We start from the raw sequence: 17,252 nt of genomic DNA on the forward strand, positions 1-17,252 counted from the left end.
GGCCGTGCCCGTCAGGCTAGTGCGGGGAGCGTTGGGGGTGGCCCGCGCCCCGAGGCGGTGGGAGAGCTGTGCGGGAGCCGCCGCCGAGTTGTCGGCCGGGCTCCAGTGCAGGTGCAGGCGGGTGCAGAGGTGCTTCTGGCCCGGCCAAGGTGTGGGCTGAGGTGAGGTGGGCGACAGCCATCCTTCCCGCCCCGGTCCAGGGCTTCAGCCGCGCCATTCCCCTGCAGCTTTCACCGGCAGACAGCTTTGCGGGGACTCGGAACGCCCTTTGCTTCCTCGCCGTGTGCTCTTTGGCTTCAGCGTTTTCATAGTTAATTTTTTCAGAAAGTCCTTAGCGCATTAAGCCGTTTTCAAAATAGGTCTGCATGCAAGGGAGGAGTGTCTGTGGCAGTCCCCATGTCCTGGCCGTCTGGGTGCATGTGGCTACGGATAGAAGCTGTAAAGATGGCCTTTGAGATGGTGCACAGGTCCTGTACTTTTAATGAGTTAGGAATTGGAAAGAAAATTGTGCACAGCATGTTAACGTACAGAATTTAGCAATATAGACATGTTTTTCCTAGCATTTGCTTGCATGACCTGCCATATTGTTTCAGTGGTAGGTATTTAAAATAGTTTTATTTCAAAAAACGATAACATACTTTTTCCCTTAGTATAGACAGTTATATTTTTCATAATGTAAATGCTGGCAGATTGTAAAGCTACTTAGCCTTTATTAACAGATGGAGTATTAACATATTTAGGATATTTTATTGAGACTAGTGTAGTATATATACTTATGTATATACTATAACAGGTGTAATATATATAATTTCTTTGACTCCATACATTATTTGTTTTACAGGTTGAAACTACAACAGTCCTAAACCTGCAGCAATGGGTAGAACTTACTTTGTTGAGGAATCTATTGAGCAGTATCTTTTAGACCTCACCACAAAATTAAAGCCTTATGTCACTGGCCTGTTAATAGGGCAGGTGAGTGTGTAATATCTGAAGTCTGTTCCATTCATTCATGATAATAGGGGAAAACTCCCTTGGCCTTAATCATCTGGGATATGTTTGTTAACATCAAGTTGAGTGTGTATAATGCAGGAGAGTGATAAAATGATCGGGGGGACTTCTGTAAAGGGTTTGCAATGTCAACCGACTACTCAAGTCTTTTAAAATAATCTTGTGAAAGATGTGACAGGCAGAAAAGAAATTAAAATCATAAAGATAAAACTTAGCACTAAACAAGGCTTTAAGGCAAAGGCAAATTCATGAAGGAATTATTTTGTAGCAGGTTACTATAGAGTTTAGTAATACCTACTGCAAAGCAGACCTTACAGTTACTATACTACACAATATATTCTTAGACTTGATTTCAACCTCATAGCATATTTGCTTCTTTTGATGTTTTTGAAAGTGTTCCCCACAAAGAGACTATGTGATTCGGGCTGTTCGAACGCCTCCAAAGGAAGAGCAGAAGGAAGACAACATCAGTCTTTCAAAACTGGCATCTATTGATGAAGAATGGATAACTACGCATGCCAGTCAGGTAGCACAGTATGAGTTAATGAAGGGGATGGGAGGAACAGAAAGCAAATGTCTTACAAAAACTGTCTCATCACTTGTGTAATCTCAAACTGTTTTCTCAAAGTAAAAGAACCTTCCTAGCCATGCTAGGCATGGATATTTTGAAACAAAATATATACATAAATATTTAAACAAAATACCGGTATTGTTTTCAAATACAATCAGATGCCGGATCTCCGATTCCTATTTATGCATGTTCATTTTTATTTTTAAGGTTTCTAGAATGCTTCCTGGAGGCTTATTAGTTCTTGGTGTATTTATTATTGCAACTCCAGAACTGTCGAAAGATAGTCAAAGCACTTTACGCAGGGTAAGTAGAGTTCCTGGTGGAAAGACACAGATATCTTCAGGTGTGTAGCAGAACAATTTTATATTGTTTTCTTGAGTATAATGGTTGTTTTGTTACATTATTTCCAAAAGCACAAATGTTCTGATTTGATCTATGGTTTTTAGACTGAAATTGCTGTCTTTTGGAACTGTACCACAGTTAGTAAATACAAACTTTCTGTTTCTTGTGACATTTGTTACTGCAATAGCAAATCTTACTGTATTTACTGAAAGTGAACAGTAAGGGAAACATCTTCAAGGTTTATAGAAAGCTAAGTCCTTGTGGCACATTGGTTAGCTTTTTTTTGTCTGAATTAGTTGCTAAGATTAGAGATAGTTACAATAGTGAAATATGTGTAGTTCTGATTCCATTAAAAGGAATATCTTGTATACACAATATCACAAATAGTAGCATTTGACTTAGATTTGTGGGTTTATATTTAAAAACTACTTAGGACATGCTACTGTCTCATAGACTTAAAATGCATTTTTGTTACAGTATTGGGGCATCTAGTGCCACTTTTAGTTCTGTTCTGTAGATGTAGGTTCGTTTTGTCATTTTCATAAGGTAAGCATAAGTGATTTAAAGATGAATTGGTTTCAAAGCTGAAGGTCAGATTCAGGTTTGGCAGCGCAATGCAATCACATCTCAGCTGTGATCACTGAAACCAGTAGCCAATAAAAAAAGGTGAGCTGTGTCCAGGTCATCAGTGATCCCTGAATTATTATTACTTTTTTTTTTAATGGAAAATTTTTCACAGCTGTCTTTCTGGATCCTCAACCAATAGGCATAAAGCTGTAATATTTTTGCAGGGAGAAAAGCATACAAGTTGAATATGTGAATGTGTGGTGTTTGGTTCAGTTTGTAAGGAAGCTGAATTAGGATTTCACAAGCAACTTTTTTGCTTTGGAGTAGTTGCCTATAAACCTTAGTTGAATGTTCTTTTAATGCGGCATTTTGGTGGCATGTAAGCTGTATTTCCCATTTAGGCATAATTATGATATCAGTTGGACTTAGAACTTTAGTGCAAGACTATTTTCCAGAAATTATAATGCATTGTTTTTGTAGAAAAATCTATAATAGTTTTTTTCATCTTTAGATAATCTTCTCGGTGGAAAAGTCCTTGACTAAAAGAAGGCTCTGGAAACCTACTGAGGAGGAGGTCTCAGACAGAGCAGCTCTTCAAATTTGTTCTGCTACAAAAAAGTATCCTTTATGAGCGAGGTTTATTGATTGAGACAACTACCTCTAACCTCATTCTGTATTTTTTCTGAATAAATCATAAATTGGGAGGAGGGAGTTGTTTGAGTTCAGATAGGCATAAGTTGAAGTCATAAAGTTTCCTTGCTATCTGTAAGACTATTGACCCTCTTATCCTTGCAAAATTTTCATCGTTTACTGTTAGATTTGTGTGTGTAGTGGCATCAAATTATGCTTTCCCCAGTCAATTTTGATTTGCATAAATTGAAGAAAACATCTAAAATACTGTATGGCTTCTTGAGCTTGCTGTTACCAGTGATACTTACATGGAAGTGTGCAAGTAGCAGCATGTGGGATCTGCACTAGTGCAGGAGAAGAATGCTGGATCTGTTGATAATGAGTGAATACAAGGAGAGAAAGCAAGGCTTTTCCTTAGAGAGATGAGAGAGACAGGGACAGATTGCAAATTGGTGCGTTGGTGATTCTCCCTGTGAGTACCTATTGATCTTAATGTATTTGTAAGAGATGGGACAGCCTCACTATGGTAGTTGGAGTTTACAGTCAATTTTTTTTCCACTTTTTTACACTAATGAAAGGTGAGATCTTTCTTCAGAGCATAAATTAGCTCAACAAAGAAGGACAAAGTAATTTTTCCTATGTAAAGGACAAAGTAATTTTTCTTTAGTAAATAAAAAAAGTAAGTAAATTTAAAAAGTAAATAATACTTTTTCTTTAAGTAGCAAAGAGTAGTTTGCCGAACGTATGATGTGCAAGATCCAAAGGTAAGCACGTCATCCTGTGTGTTATATACAGCTTTTAATGCATGACAAGTAATGTTTTAAAAAAAAACACAACACTATCTCTGAGTTATACACTGTTTTGTAGAGATGCTTTATTGCTTATTTCTGCTTGCAGAGTTCAGCTAAACCAGCAGATTGGAAATACCAGAGTGCTCTGTCTGCTACCTGGTTAGCTTTGGACTGCACCGTAAATGTTAATATTCACATTCCACTTCTTGCTACTTCACCAAACCATGACCTGGAGAAGAATACCAAGGTAACTAACCAGCTGCTCTGATTGTGTAGTTGGTCTCTACGCTACTTTTTCTGTTGAAAATTAAATGAGAGAGAAAAATCAGAATAGTTTGAGTAGACGAGTAGAACTATTTGGTGGAGAATGTTTGGCAGTTATTCAGCTTCTAAATGTAGTTTGAAGTTGCTATGAGGATAGCTTTTATTCTGCTCTGCTTAGTGTTGGCCATTTCCTTTGCTCAAACTTGTTTATCGATTGTCATGAGTATTCCAACTAAAGTCTCCTGTGCTTCACCTAGTGAAATCACAGAATCTTAGTGGTTGGAAGGGACCTCCGAGGGAGTCCAACCACATTAAAAAAAATAACAAAAAAAACCCCCCAAAAAACCCCAAAACACCACCCACCAACTAAACCTCATACCCACAACCCCACACACAACACCCTTGGGCACTAGATAATCTTGGGCACTAGAGCATGCCCTGAAGAGCCATGTCTACACATTTCTTAAATACCTCCAGGGATGGTGACTCCACCGCCTCCCTGGGCAGGCTGTTCCAGTGCCTGACCACTCTTTCAGTAAAGTAATTCTTCCTAATATCTAATATCTAATGTTACATCCAATACATATCTAATGTTACATCCAATTAGAACAGCGGCATGGGGTGCTTTTAATATGAATTGACTTTCAGTTGGCTGCATCTGTCTCTACAAAAGTAAAGTCCCTGGGGTACTACTTAAATATTTTGAAGTGCTTCTTTGTTGAGGATATATTCTGAACATGTTGGTTTTAAGATTTAGTTTTGGAAAAACATAGAGACAAATTTTTCAGAGACTTTAAAACTCTCTCGAGTAACTGTTGAAATGACTATTTCTGTAATTTTCATCATGATACTGTCCAACTCCTTTAGTGAAATTCTCTTTCCTGTTTCTAATGAGATCTTTGTGTTTTCACTTTGGTGTTTTTTTTTTTTTTTGAAGAATGGATTTAATCGATGGTCAAAACAAATAGAAGACAGTGTTTTTCTAATCAATGGACAAATTAAAGACGGTGATACAGAACTACTGGAAGGACAGGTGAGTCCTGACCAGCAAGGAATTGAACTCTAATAGAGGCGTGGTTAGAATCTCCAATATAATAAAGCATTGACTTAAATGTCTTCTGTACAATATTTGTTGATCTAATCAGCCTGTTTCGGATAACTAATACACGGGACTGCTTGTGTTCCCATCTTAATTGCTGCAAATTGGCTCTTCTTCCTCTGGCAATGTGAAGACAACACTTGCGTGTGAAGTCTGCCTAAATATTTTTCTATATGCTGTCTCCTCATTAAAGAACATGACTAAGGTGTGAATGTAGGTGATGAGATTTCTAATACCTACATATGTCTGAATGTTTAACAAGGAGCGGAAATGCATTTATCTGGCTGATGCATTCATCTTTCAGTTTTGTAATGATATTCTCATGGCTGTTTACTATGTGCTTTTTTTTTTTCCTCTTAAAAGCTATAAATTAGAGCACATCTTATATGTACTCATTTATATGTGTTCATTTATATGAGGAGATTCTGATTCGGAGATACTTTTGTCCTGTTTCATGACTCTCAGAATTTTTTTTCCCTCAGAAAAAGTTAAGAGGAAATACTCAGTCCAGCACTCAGCTTTCTGATGTCAAAGTTCTGACACAGCTGGTAAGTATTTAGTGGTTTGTAAAGTATAACCTCTTTGTTATCATAAAAAATGGAATAAAAACATAAAAGAACATTCTGAATTACTGTCCAGAAATCCAGCTTATTTTGTCGTAAGACTTTTGATTCCCCTGCAGGTATTGGCTGTGAATCTCTGGACAGATGTGCATATTTTGTGTCTTTAGAAATTCTCATGCTGTGATAACTACATTGTCTAAGAATTGCACAGTACAGCTGCAAGGAAAATATGAAAAAACTAGTTATAGTAATGAAATCCTGCAAACTAATTAGTTTGATGATAGGTTACCTGTCAGTACCTGCATATGTGAATTTCAAGGTGACTTTGCATCCTTCTGAAGTTCAGAATCATCGCCATGCTTCAACTTGCTGTGGCTAGCTATGGACCTTTACATGAATGCTTTTGTCATTGATTTTGTCAAGCTGAGTCACTAGTTTTGGATTAAGGTATGGATCCTGTGAGGTGAATCATAATCTGAAGCTGTTGGGTCTATGTCAGAAGGTTCCCCTCTACCAGAGGTTATGCTGACCTGAGCCCTGAATTAGGTCCTAAAGTCCAAAGGTATCTCGGCATAGTGTTGTAGGCTTCTTGCATGGCACAGGCCATCCTGTTTTGTCAGGTAGTTCCTGGTTTCTGGAAAGTTATATTCAGCAAAACTTTTAGAAATGTTACTTTTTGTTGATACATTGTTCTGGTGGTTAACTGCCTCAGAGAAAGGAAATTTTTTTTTGTTTTGGCAGAAGTAGTTTGTGTGGTTCTTGTGGAAGGTACACATCCCTGTGTTGCCAGGTATTGTCTTAGAGTGCTTCATACAACACACTCATGATTTTGCTAATTAGGATGAATATTTCTAGGCAACAGTTTGATACAGTTCTAAATGTGATCGCAGTTATAATTTGGTGCTAACTAATGGGATGACTCTCAGGATACTGTAGACTTTCCTGGCTATATAGTAAATATAAAAACTTCACTGCTTAAAAAAAAAAATATTTAAAAGATTTCTAGATTGCAATACTAATATTAGCTGCAAGCCACTTGCCTGATGCAAATATTTAAATCGCAAGAAATGGAACATTTTGAACAGTAAATACTTTTTCCATAATGGAGAAGGAGAGATTTTTCAGTCTCAACTAACAAAACTAAAAAACTAAATAAATTAGAGTTATAAATTAAGAGGGAAGCCAAGTTATATGTAAACATCTTAAGGTATGCTATTAATTTCCTAGTTCTGTTTTTTGTTACTCATGCTGCAAGTGCCTTGGTAACAAGATAAAACTGAAACATGTTTATTTTTCAGTCCCAGGGTTCAAGTCATAGATCAACAGCTACAGTCCAGGTCTGCAGTGGTTCCATAAATCTCAAAGGTGCTGTGAAATGCAGAGCCTACGTACATAACAACAAGCCAAAAGTCAAAGAAGCTGTTCAGGTAGTGAAAAGGTTCTCAGTTCATCAGAAATATTTTTCTGAAATACATGAAATTTGTCATACTGGCTTTTCTTCGCCATAATGTCATGGTCTGATCCTGGGTCAAAATGTTTATCCCCTTGAACACAGGGATTGTTTTAGAAACCACATGTGTGCATATGTGGTGGATTCAGTTCCTTTTTCACTTCTAGCAGGTATGTCTCCTGTTGCTCAGGCTGTTCTCTGGTGAACCTTTGCACAAATTGTAAACGTGGTTAGGCTTTGAAGAATTTTCTTAAGAAAAGGATACAGACTGTATTTTTGTATGTGTAGCGGGAAAATACAGATTTATTTGTACAGTGAATTTTTTCCCCCTTATTGAGTGATTATTGTTACCTTCTGATTATTATTGTTTGTTTTTAATGGCAGTGTCTAGAAGTGTCAGTTCTTATTCTAACAATACTCAAAATTTCCACAGCTTTTTGTTTTTGTTTTGTTGGGTTTTGATTTTAATTCTTTTCATGTTGGCTTCTCTTTATTGGGCTTTCAAAAATCCTCTTTAAAATTCTTATTTTCTGGGAAAAACTATTCTTTCAACATGGTTTAAGCCTATCAGGGACTTCTATTGTTTCTTACTAGTCAAAAGCCTTGCAAATGGCTTTTATATTAATGATATTTTTGCTTTTGTCCTTGCAGGCTTTGAAAAGAGACATAATAAACACATTGAGTGATCGGTGTGAAATACTATTTGAAGATCTGATTATAAATGAAGGACCTCACAAAAAAAGTAGGCATTCAAAAAAACCCACCAGCTTACATTTGCAGTGAATTGTGGTTCAATTCTGCTGTTGTACTGAAGTTCCAGTATGGTTATAGCAGAATTAAAAGCAAATGGCACAATTTCTGTTTGGCAGCCTTGATTTTTCTTAAATCCTGAGAATTTTTGCTAAGTTCAGGTATGTTCTTCGGCATCACAGCTTTCACACCAAGTTTGTATTTAGTTTTCATGACCACAAGATGCAGTTTCAGGTTCTTTCTGATCAATGGATCAGAAATTTTGTAATTGCTAAAAACTCTATAGTTAAAACTTCTGTCACTGAAGTTCTAACTGCAACTTTTAAATTTTTATTATTATTTTTTAAATAACTCTATGGTGTTCCTGTTGTATGCTAAACTTGGTAGTACGCTAAAAACTTGGTAGGATTAAAAGAACCAGCTGGACACACTTGATATAAGAGTATGGAAGGCTATGTGGTGAATTCTCATGGATGTGAGCTCTTAGGTTTGATAGTTCATCTCCATTAAATTAAATATGGCATCGTGTGTGGTGATTATGATGTGAAGTATCCTGATTTTTTTTTTTTTGTACAAATACATGACTTGTGTTGTCTTCACCCCCTTAATTTATTTCTCATCATCAAATACTATTTTACAACCTTTTTGTCTTTTAAAGAAGTAGATCTTACTTCAGCACCATGAATAATTGCTGGATTGCATTAGCTTGAATTTAACAGAGCACCATGCAGTGGTCAGAACACAATGCAAATTGATCTAATGAAACTAAAGCTGCTGATCATAATTATATTAAAAACTATGGGGGTATATGCTGAGACCAGATCTCCTAGCTGACAGTGGGTGATTCTTTAAACTTCTTTGAGTCAGTGCAGTGATATCAAATTATCTTCTTGTTGTGGTGTTTGATTATTTTTTTTTTATCAAACCATATTTTGCTAGTTGATTGAAATATCAATTTGAAGATCTTATATAAAGGAAAGCCTTTTAAGAGATACTATCTTTAGTAGTGATTTTAGAAAAAATAGAAAAGAAATTGAAACATATTGATTGTGTAAGGAAAAACGATTAAGAATTGCCATTTACTTTTAGGATAATGGGTGGTGATTTTAGAAAAAATAGAAAAGAAATGGAAACATATTGATTGTGTAAGGAAAAATGATTCATGTTAAGAATTGCCATTTACTTTTAGGATAATATGGTTCATCTTGGTGTTAGCCAACTTTACCCAAGCTACGTGATTTAAATTTGCTGTTTTCAATTGCATGCAGTTTTCAGCAGGTGGCAGCCGTGCTTTGTGGCTCTTATGGCATAAAGTAACCAAATGTTTGCAATCCCATGTGGTGTTGAAATCATGTGTTGTTCTGTGTACACTCTTATCTGCAGTCTTTCCCAGAGTACTTTTGCTAGTCATTCTAAACGTGAAAAAAGGTCTGTTTAACTTTTTATTGTCTACTCTAGAGGTCTCTCAGGTATTTCTGGAGAGACTAATGTAAGAACATAGAACAGCGTAATAGTAGCCAAAACTTTCATAAAACAGTAACAACGAAACAAGCCATGCCCAAAAATGGATTTTTAAAATGGAAACCTTTAGCAGTTCTTTTGCAATAGCTTTATCTTACGGTCAGAGATTAATGAGGAATTTTATCATAACTGGCAAGGCTTTTATTTAGATGGTATTTTTCCCCCTTTTCTTTTAGATTTTGAGAGGGAATATCATGTCTTACCTCAAAGACTGTTTGTCCCTGTTGCTGGATCCAGTGTGATGCTCAGTGATTACAAGTTTGGTGATGAGGCCGATGCTGAAATTCAGGAACGTTTTGTTGAGATGTTGGATCAGTCTGTGCCAGCTGAAGATATCCATATAGCAGAGGAAATTAACACAGGTAAATAGAGTATCTGAGGAAAGGAGAGACTGCATCATGAACTACGAAAATGTTGACTAATAACATAGGTCAGTTTTATCCAGATATGGATATGCTTGAGGTTGGCTTAGTTCATATCAAGCTCTAAGGGCTAATTACAGTTTAAATATATTTGAGAAAAGCGGTAAGGGTTCTTTATATCAGTCTAATTGCAGTTTAAATATATTTGAGAAAAGCGGTAAGGGTTCTTGCAGTTCTCGTATTTGACTTGTAACTGACCTCTCCCCTCTCAAATATTTTGCTCTTTCACTGCATTGTCTGTGCAAGCATAGTTGCAGCTCATGAACTGCAGTTCAGTTGAACAAGGTTTGCATACTTTACTCTGCATGTGAATTATGAATAATCCTACATTGGTAAATAAACTAAGAAAAACCTGTAAAGCTTTGTATTCTGGTTGCTTTTTCAGCAATTCAACTTTGCTGGCTTAAGAGCTAAATAGCTCAGATACTACTTAGAATAAATCAGAACAAGAAGTTGAAAGCTTTGGTCAAATCTACTGGTTTTTCACCAAATATTTTAAAAGAAATATGTATGTAGTCTAATGTGTCTTTGAGGAAGTTCTCATGCTAGGACCTGACTCTCTCAGAAATACAAAGTACCTTTCCTTGTTCTGACTACTTTATGTATCAAATGCAATGCCCAAAACTGAAGTTTTGTGGTTTACCATTTATGTATCAAATGGAATGCCCAAAACTGAAGTTTTGTGGTTTACCCAAAATTGAAAGAAAATTGAGAGAGCTTTTCATTTTCTACTGAATGTCTTGTCAGTTTGTGATCTGAGTATGCGACTGTAATATTTCTCTTAATACAGATATTTTGCTGTAATTTAGTTAGTGACTTTCTGAATATTTCTGATTTATATTGTTCCCTGGGTTTGTTTTGGTTTGGTTTGTTTTTTCCCCCCATACAGCTTTGATGTCAATGTTGGGGTCAAGTCTGTAGCTGAAATGCATCTAATAGTACTTCCTGTGATCTTATGGAAGAGTTTTCTTTTATTCCCCTTTTTCCCCCCTTCACTGTGAATATAAGCTACAGGTTTTATAATTTAAATTAAAAAAAAAAAAATAACACTGATAGTCAGATAAGAACTTTGGACACTTTTTGAGGTTGGTATTTAGGGGCAAAAAATGGAAAATGTAGTCATGATCTTGCTGCTTAGGGTGAACTACTTGACCTGTTTGTTTACTTGGAGGGTTAAGTTTCCTAATTTCAGAGATAACCAGAAGTTCTTACATCTTTCTAAATTTTCCCAAGTTTTAATTAAACCTTTTGGGAGTGAAACTGACAGATTATCTTGAAAAGCAAAAAACGTACACAGCTCAAGAACCTCCAGAGAAACAGGAAAGCCAATAAAAATCCCTCTTGCATTATAAAAGTAATTTCAATAATCTTAAAGCTAATCATTACTGAGCTTTAAGGAATTAGTATAACTTAGGGAAGCAAATTAAGATTGTTGTAGCGGTGGAGATAAGCATGGGAGGGAGAAAGAAGGTGATTCAGTTTAAGGTTATTGCGTTAGGTAAAGTTGTATGATCTGGAGGCAGGGAGAAAGCACGATTAGACTAAGAGCAACGCATTACGAAGATTTGATGCCATTAATACGTGGAAAGTGATGTCCAGGTCACAAAATGTCCACGTCATAAAAAGAATTTGTGTTTTCTTGTAGCTTGATGGTTATAGTTAGGTGTGTGGGATTCTTTTTGTTTGTTTGTTTTGTTTTTTTAAATCTAAATTGAAGTAAGTGCATAGCAGTGGAAAGGGAAAAACAAAGAAAGAGGATTTTGGAAAAAAACTTAAGACTGGCTTTATCCCAGTGAACAACATAACATTTGTCCATAGAATGGATTCCTTTAATAGCAATGGTAGTAATAATGCTATCAGCACAACACTGTTTGATTCTGATAATTATTGTTATAGCATTGTTAACATGTGGTTTATTAAAATCATGACTTATTTATACACTTTTATTAAAGCCAGGAAAGCTGTTTCAGATGTTAGACCTTTTAACTGTGTAAAAAACCAAACCAAACAAAAAAGCCTGTTCTGCCTTGTAAGAAAAAGCAATAATTTTGCAATTTGATTTTTATTGGTACTTGGGCATGAAGTGTTGTAAGCTTTGCTGTAAACATGTTTTTGTGACATAACGAGAGTTGGGGTTTCCCCTGTGTAAAGGCTTTTTCAATGAATCATTCCAATTTGGATGGCATTTGTTGTTTCTCAAAGCTTAGAGCTATCTTTAATAATAATAGTTAATAGTCAGTAGTGGTATAAAAATTGGTTTGTAGCGAGTTTTGACATTAGTCTTTTTCTTTGTATCAAAATTCCTGTGGTCTTAGGCACCAGCCTTGAATTAACTGGAAATGCTATCCATAGTGTGGTTCTGGTGAAAGTTTGCTGATAAAAAGAGTTGATTAAAATTCAAGAACATGAGCAGGCTTTTCAAAATATTTTTTTTATTGCTCTTTTAAAATGTGTGCTTGAGAATAAGAGAATCTAATCAGTATAGCCAAAAGATTTATTTTTGAGCAGCTTTTAGTCAAAGCATATGAAATAAAGGTATTTTGAGAAAGTCAGTTTTATGTGCTTACTTAGTATGGCCTCTGCTGCTGTCTCCTACAGTTTTATTCTCTTGATTCCTTGTACAACTCTGCAGTGAGGTCACTACTGGGTCATGCTTTAAAATTGTTGCATGGAAAATAGAAAGTAAAACGTGATCTATTTATAATTGAAAAATATAAATAGCTCTAACACTGTCGTTTCAAGATATTTAAGTGCTTTAATACAAGTAATAGAAAGCTTTGCATTTATGATTGGCTTTACTAAATCCCAGCTCCTCCTTGGTGCAGAAGGTGGGGGTGGTGTGTTAAATACCCTGAGTGGATAAACATAAATAAGACTTCAGTAGTGGTAATCGTTCCCCATCTTTGTTTACAAGTTGAAGAATTAATAAAGAATTAAGGATTCATATAATTGGTACTAGAAAGCACCTGCTTTTGAAAACTCTGTGATTTACACTACAGATGCTTCAAATGCAAGGTTTCCATAACTTAATGGCATAAATGGTAACTGAATAGCTCAAGTGTGTTTCTTTTTTCTTTATTCCTCTTTTTCTTTTTTTTTTTCCCCCTGAGTGAGCAAGCATTGCTGCCTTGATGTGCAGCTTCAAAAGATACCTTCAGAAAAGTGCAGCAGTTCATATGAAGGTGCAAAGAAGCATAAAGTTAGAGGGCACTAACTATCCTACTTGCTCGTAAAAACTAAAGAAGAAAGAAACCTGCTGGATCTATATTTCAAAGATGACCCAAGAAATGTGGTCGGCTTCTCTAAAAGTGATACGTTATTTTAGGGAACTGAAAGCTCTTAATAAGTGGTTTGGAGAGAATGTGGTGCTCTTAGTGTGCTAGCTAAGGTACTTGCTTAAAAATCTATCTCGCAACAATTAGTAATTCATTTACTCTAGTTAATGATTTCTGCTCATATTTTAGGCAGATGAGGGTGTGTTTTCCTTTGTACAGAAAAAATAATGATGAAACTACTGCCTAATTGGGTACCAGTGGGTTTCAGAGATATGTGATAAAGTTCTTTTCAAAAATGCACCCCTTGCACTGAAACATTGTGGGCTTATTTTTATTTTACATGTACATTTAGCTTGCAGAGAGATCTCAAAGCAATGTTTATGCTTAATGTAAACATATGTATATGTGTGTTTGGTGGTAACATGGTGGCAATGGATGAGAAGGCTGAGGTACTTAATCCTTTCTTTGCCTCAGTCTTTAGTAGAATCGGTTGTTCCCTGAGCACCCAGACCCCTGAGCTAGCAGATGGGGGTGGGAAGCAGAATGAAGCCCCCTGTAATCCAAAGGGAGATGGTGAGGGACCCACTCCAGTGCCTAGATGTACACAAGTCTGTGGGACTGGGTGGGATCCACTGGAGGGTACTGAGGGAGCTGGCAGAAGCTCTCACCGAGCCATTTTCCATCACTTACCAGCAGTCCTGGCAAACTGGGGAGGTCCCAGTTGATTGGCGTCTAGCAAATGTGACGCACATCTACATGATGGGCCGGAAGGGTGATCTGGGGAACTCCAGGCCTGTCAGTCTGACCTCGGTGCCGGGGAGGATTATGGAACACATCATCCTGAGTGCCATCATGCAGCACATGAAGGACAACCAGGCAATCAGGCCCAGTCACAATGCATTCATGAAAGGCAGGTCCTGCTTGACAAACCTGATCTTCTATGACAAAGTGGTGAATGAGGGAAAGGCTGTGGATGTTGTTTACCTGGACTTTAGTACAGCCTTTGATACGGTTTCTCACAGCTTTCTCCTGGAGAAACTGGCTGCCCGTGGCTTGGACAGGAGTATTTTCGCCGAGTTAAAAACTGGCTGGAGGGCCAGAGAGTGGTGGTCCAGAGTTAAATCCAGTTGGCGTCTGGTCACAAGTGGTGTTCTCCAGGGTTGGTACTGGGGCCGGTTCTCTTTAACATCTTTATCAATGATCAATAAGTTTGCAGACAACACCAAGTGAGGTGCAAGTGTCGACCTGCTTGAGGGTAGGAAGGCTCTACAGAGGGATCTGGAGGGGCTGGATCGATGGGCCAAGGCCAGTGGTATGAGATTCAACAAGGCCAAGTGCTGGGTCCTGCACTTGGGTCACAACAACCCCCTGAACACTACAAGTTTGCGGAAGAGTGGCTGGAGGGCTGCCTGGTGGAAAAGAACTGGGGGATGTTTGTTGACAGCTGGCTGAATATGAGCCAGCAGTGGCCAACAGCAACCTGGCCTGCATCGGGAATAAGTGGTAAGTTAGACTAGGGAAGTGATTGTCCCCCTGTACTCGGCACTCCTGAGGCCCCACCTTGAGTACTGTGTCCAGTTTTGGGTCCCTCACTGCAAGAAAGACGTTGAGGTGCTGGAGCAAGTCCAGAGAAGGGCAATGAAGCTGGTGAGGGGTCTGGAGTGCAAGTCTTATGAGGAGCGGTTGAGGAGGGAGCTGGGGTTGTTCAGCCTGGAGAAAAGGAGGCTGAGGGGAGACCTTATCACCTTCTAGAACTACCTGAAAGGAGGGTGTAGAGAGGTGAGCGTTTGTCTCTTGTTCTGGGTAACAGGTGACAGAAGAGGAGGAAATGGCCTCAAGTTACGCCAGGGAAGGTTTAGATCGAATATTAGGAAAAACTTTTTATTGAAATGGTTATTAAGCATTGGAACAGGCTGCCCAGGGAAGTGTTTGAGTCACCATCCCTGGAGGTATTTAAAAGACAGGTAGACGTAGGGCTTAATGGTATGGTTTAGTGATGGTTTTTATCATTGTTAGGTTGATGGTTGGACTACATGATCTGAAAGGTCCCTCACAACCTAGGCAATTCTGTTATCTTATAATTCTATCTATATATCTTGCTATCTTGGTAAATTTCATATCGGACAGTTATTAATTGTTCTGCTGGACTACATCCTACACAAAGTCAGTTGGTTCAGAGATTAAAATGGCTAAAGACAGGTCCCAAATGTCTACTTTGATTGCTTTTGTGTAACAACACATCTTGTGCAAGTCTGACTTAAGATTTTGAAGACAATTATGGACATGACTCAGACAGAAACAACCATTCTGATTGCCCATCTAGATTATACATTTCCCCCTTAGCTAATGATATGATAGAGAAAGTACTTTTCCATGAATCACTTTCATATGAATCATGCAAGGGATGTGCCTTATTACTCAACTATCTAATTTGTATTTTATAGGTGGTTGACAACTGCACTCTGGAAATGGGAGATCTGTTTTTATTTAGATCAGTATTTCGTGGACTTCTAAAACTTTATATCTGGGTACTGCTGTGGGGCTTTTCTTCTTCATCTTCTGAACAAGAGCAATCTGTTAGTCTTTTTTTTTTTTTTTTTTTTAGCATGCCCATTCTGTTCTTTCTGAAGACATCCAGATCTCAGTGCAGTAGCACAAACACTTTCTCTTACTGTTTACTTGTCCAGAAGATACTTGCAATAGTAGCTACTGAATTGTAATCAGAACTTTTGACAGTGGTGCCTTAGCAAACTGTTCTGGGAAGGGGAAAGCAAATAAGACCTTTGGTGTATCACCATCAAGTAGCCTTATCACTGAACTGTGTAGTCCAAAGCATGCTTGCTCTGTGTGTGACAAAAGAACAAGTTCAGCAAGAGGGCTCAAGGTTAATCCCCTTCTTTCTCTTCTCCCCTTCTCTGTCAAGCTGGATATAACTAAGTGATTAGGGAAATCTTTGGAAAGGACATAAATATAGGTTTGAATCCCATCATTCTGGAGGCAGAGTCAAGCTCTCTCACATCCTGGCTGAGCAGTCTAAGGACTTAGTAATTGTTCCAAAAGGGAATGTGTCCTTTTATTCTTACTCTAAAAGTGCACTTTTAAGGGATTTTCAAAAAGGAATTTCTGTGCTTTGAAAATAAGCATTTATGAGTGTTGAGTAGGAAATGATGCTGGGGTCACTCTTTTAGTGGCAATGGGGTTTACATGTAACCTGAATTCTGGACAAATATCTTTAAAGTGAAAACGTTCATCTTGGAAGGTGGTTAATCATTCATTTTAGTGGTTCCCTCTTCCCAGGGAAATTCTGGCAAATTCTCCCCGGGTTATATAGCAGGGGTTGGATGTGTTATTCTGGAAGCAGGGTGTGGGAAGTGATTTTTGGAAGAGGAACTCCTTACTAAATGTATTTTTTGTCTTTATTTTTACTCTTCTAGCCATATGGAACTCTATAGTACTATACAATTGCTACTGTACCATTTTTACTGCGAAATACTGAGTTTTTTTCTACCATAAATGTACTTCTTATAAAGTTGATATGAAGTTCTTGGCATTTTGCTTTAATTCAACTCTAAAATACAACTTCTTCGCTTGATTTCCATACAGTTGATATTTGTCCAATTACTGACAACGTGGATGACACACAACAGAAGCAACTGACAAAAGCAACGTTGCTGTTGAAACTTCAACAAAATATGGGTATGTTACTTCCCTTATTTTGCTATGGCAATCCAGAAACTATAATGGGCCCTTTCAGTACTGTAAAATTCCACAGTATTATTAGTGAATTGGTGAGATTAATGCAATACTTTTCTAAAATGAGTCCCTGTTTCAGTGTGGGTGTTTCTGGGGAAGAATCACAGCCTGCTGTTGGAACAAAACCCCTGTTTGCATTCGTTCACCCTACAAGTCAATACAAAAGGCTCATGTAGCTTTATTTGTTTTTTTGGAGAGCCACCACTTCTATAATTCTGTACTTTAAAAAAAAAAAAAAAAAACACA

The 17,252-nt window shown here is 37.5% G+C and overlaps 1 protein-coding gene across 1 annotated transcript; it reads left to right on the top strand.

The window, feature by feature from the left end:
- Nucleotides 1-518: 518 nt before the first annotated feature.
- Nucleotides 519-17,182, top strand: LOC106890798 (protein odr-4 homolog). Its single transcript, XM_014946830.1, has 13 exons — nt 519-595; nt 842-972; nt 1,403-1,534; nt 1,787-1,882; nt 3,000-3,106; nt 3,846-3,882; nt 4,016-4,156; nt 5,111-5,206; nt 5,755-5,820; nt 7,134-7,262; nt 7,937-8,027; nt 9,733-9,918; nt 16,857-17,182. The coding sequence occupies exons 2-13, from the start codon at nt 874-876 to the stop codon at nt 17,180-17,182; spliced, it is 1,506 nt and encodes a 501-aa protein (XP_014802316.1). The 5' UTR covers nt 519-595; nt 842-873.
- The last annotated feature ends 70 nt before the right edge of the window (nt 17,183-17,252 follow it).

This window comes from Calidris pugnax, unplaced genomic scaffold, assembly GCF_001431845.1.
Source record: "Calidris pugnax isolate Ruff unplaced genomic scaffold, ASM143184v1 scaffold30, whole genome shotgun sequence".
NCBI classification, from domain to species: domain Eukaryota; kingdom Metazoa; phylum Chordata; class Aves; order Charadriiformes; family Scolopacidae; genus Calidris; species Calidris pugnax.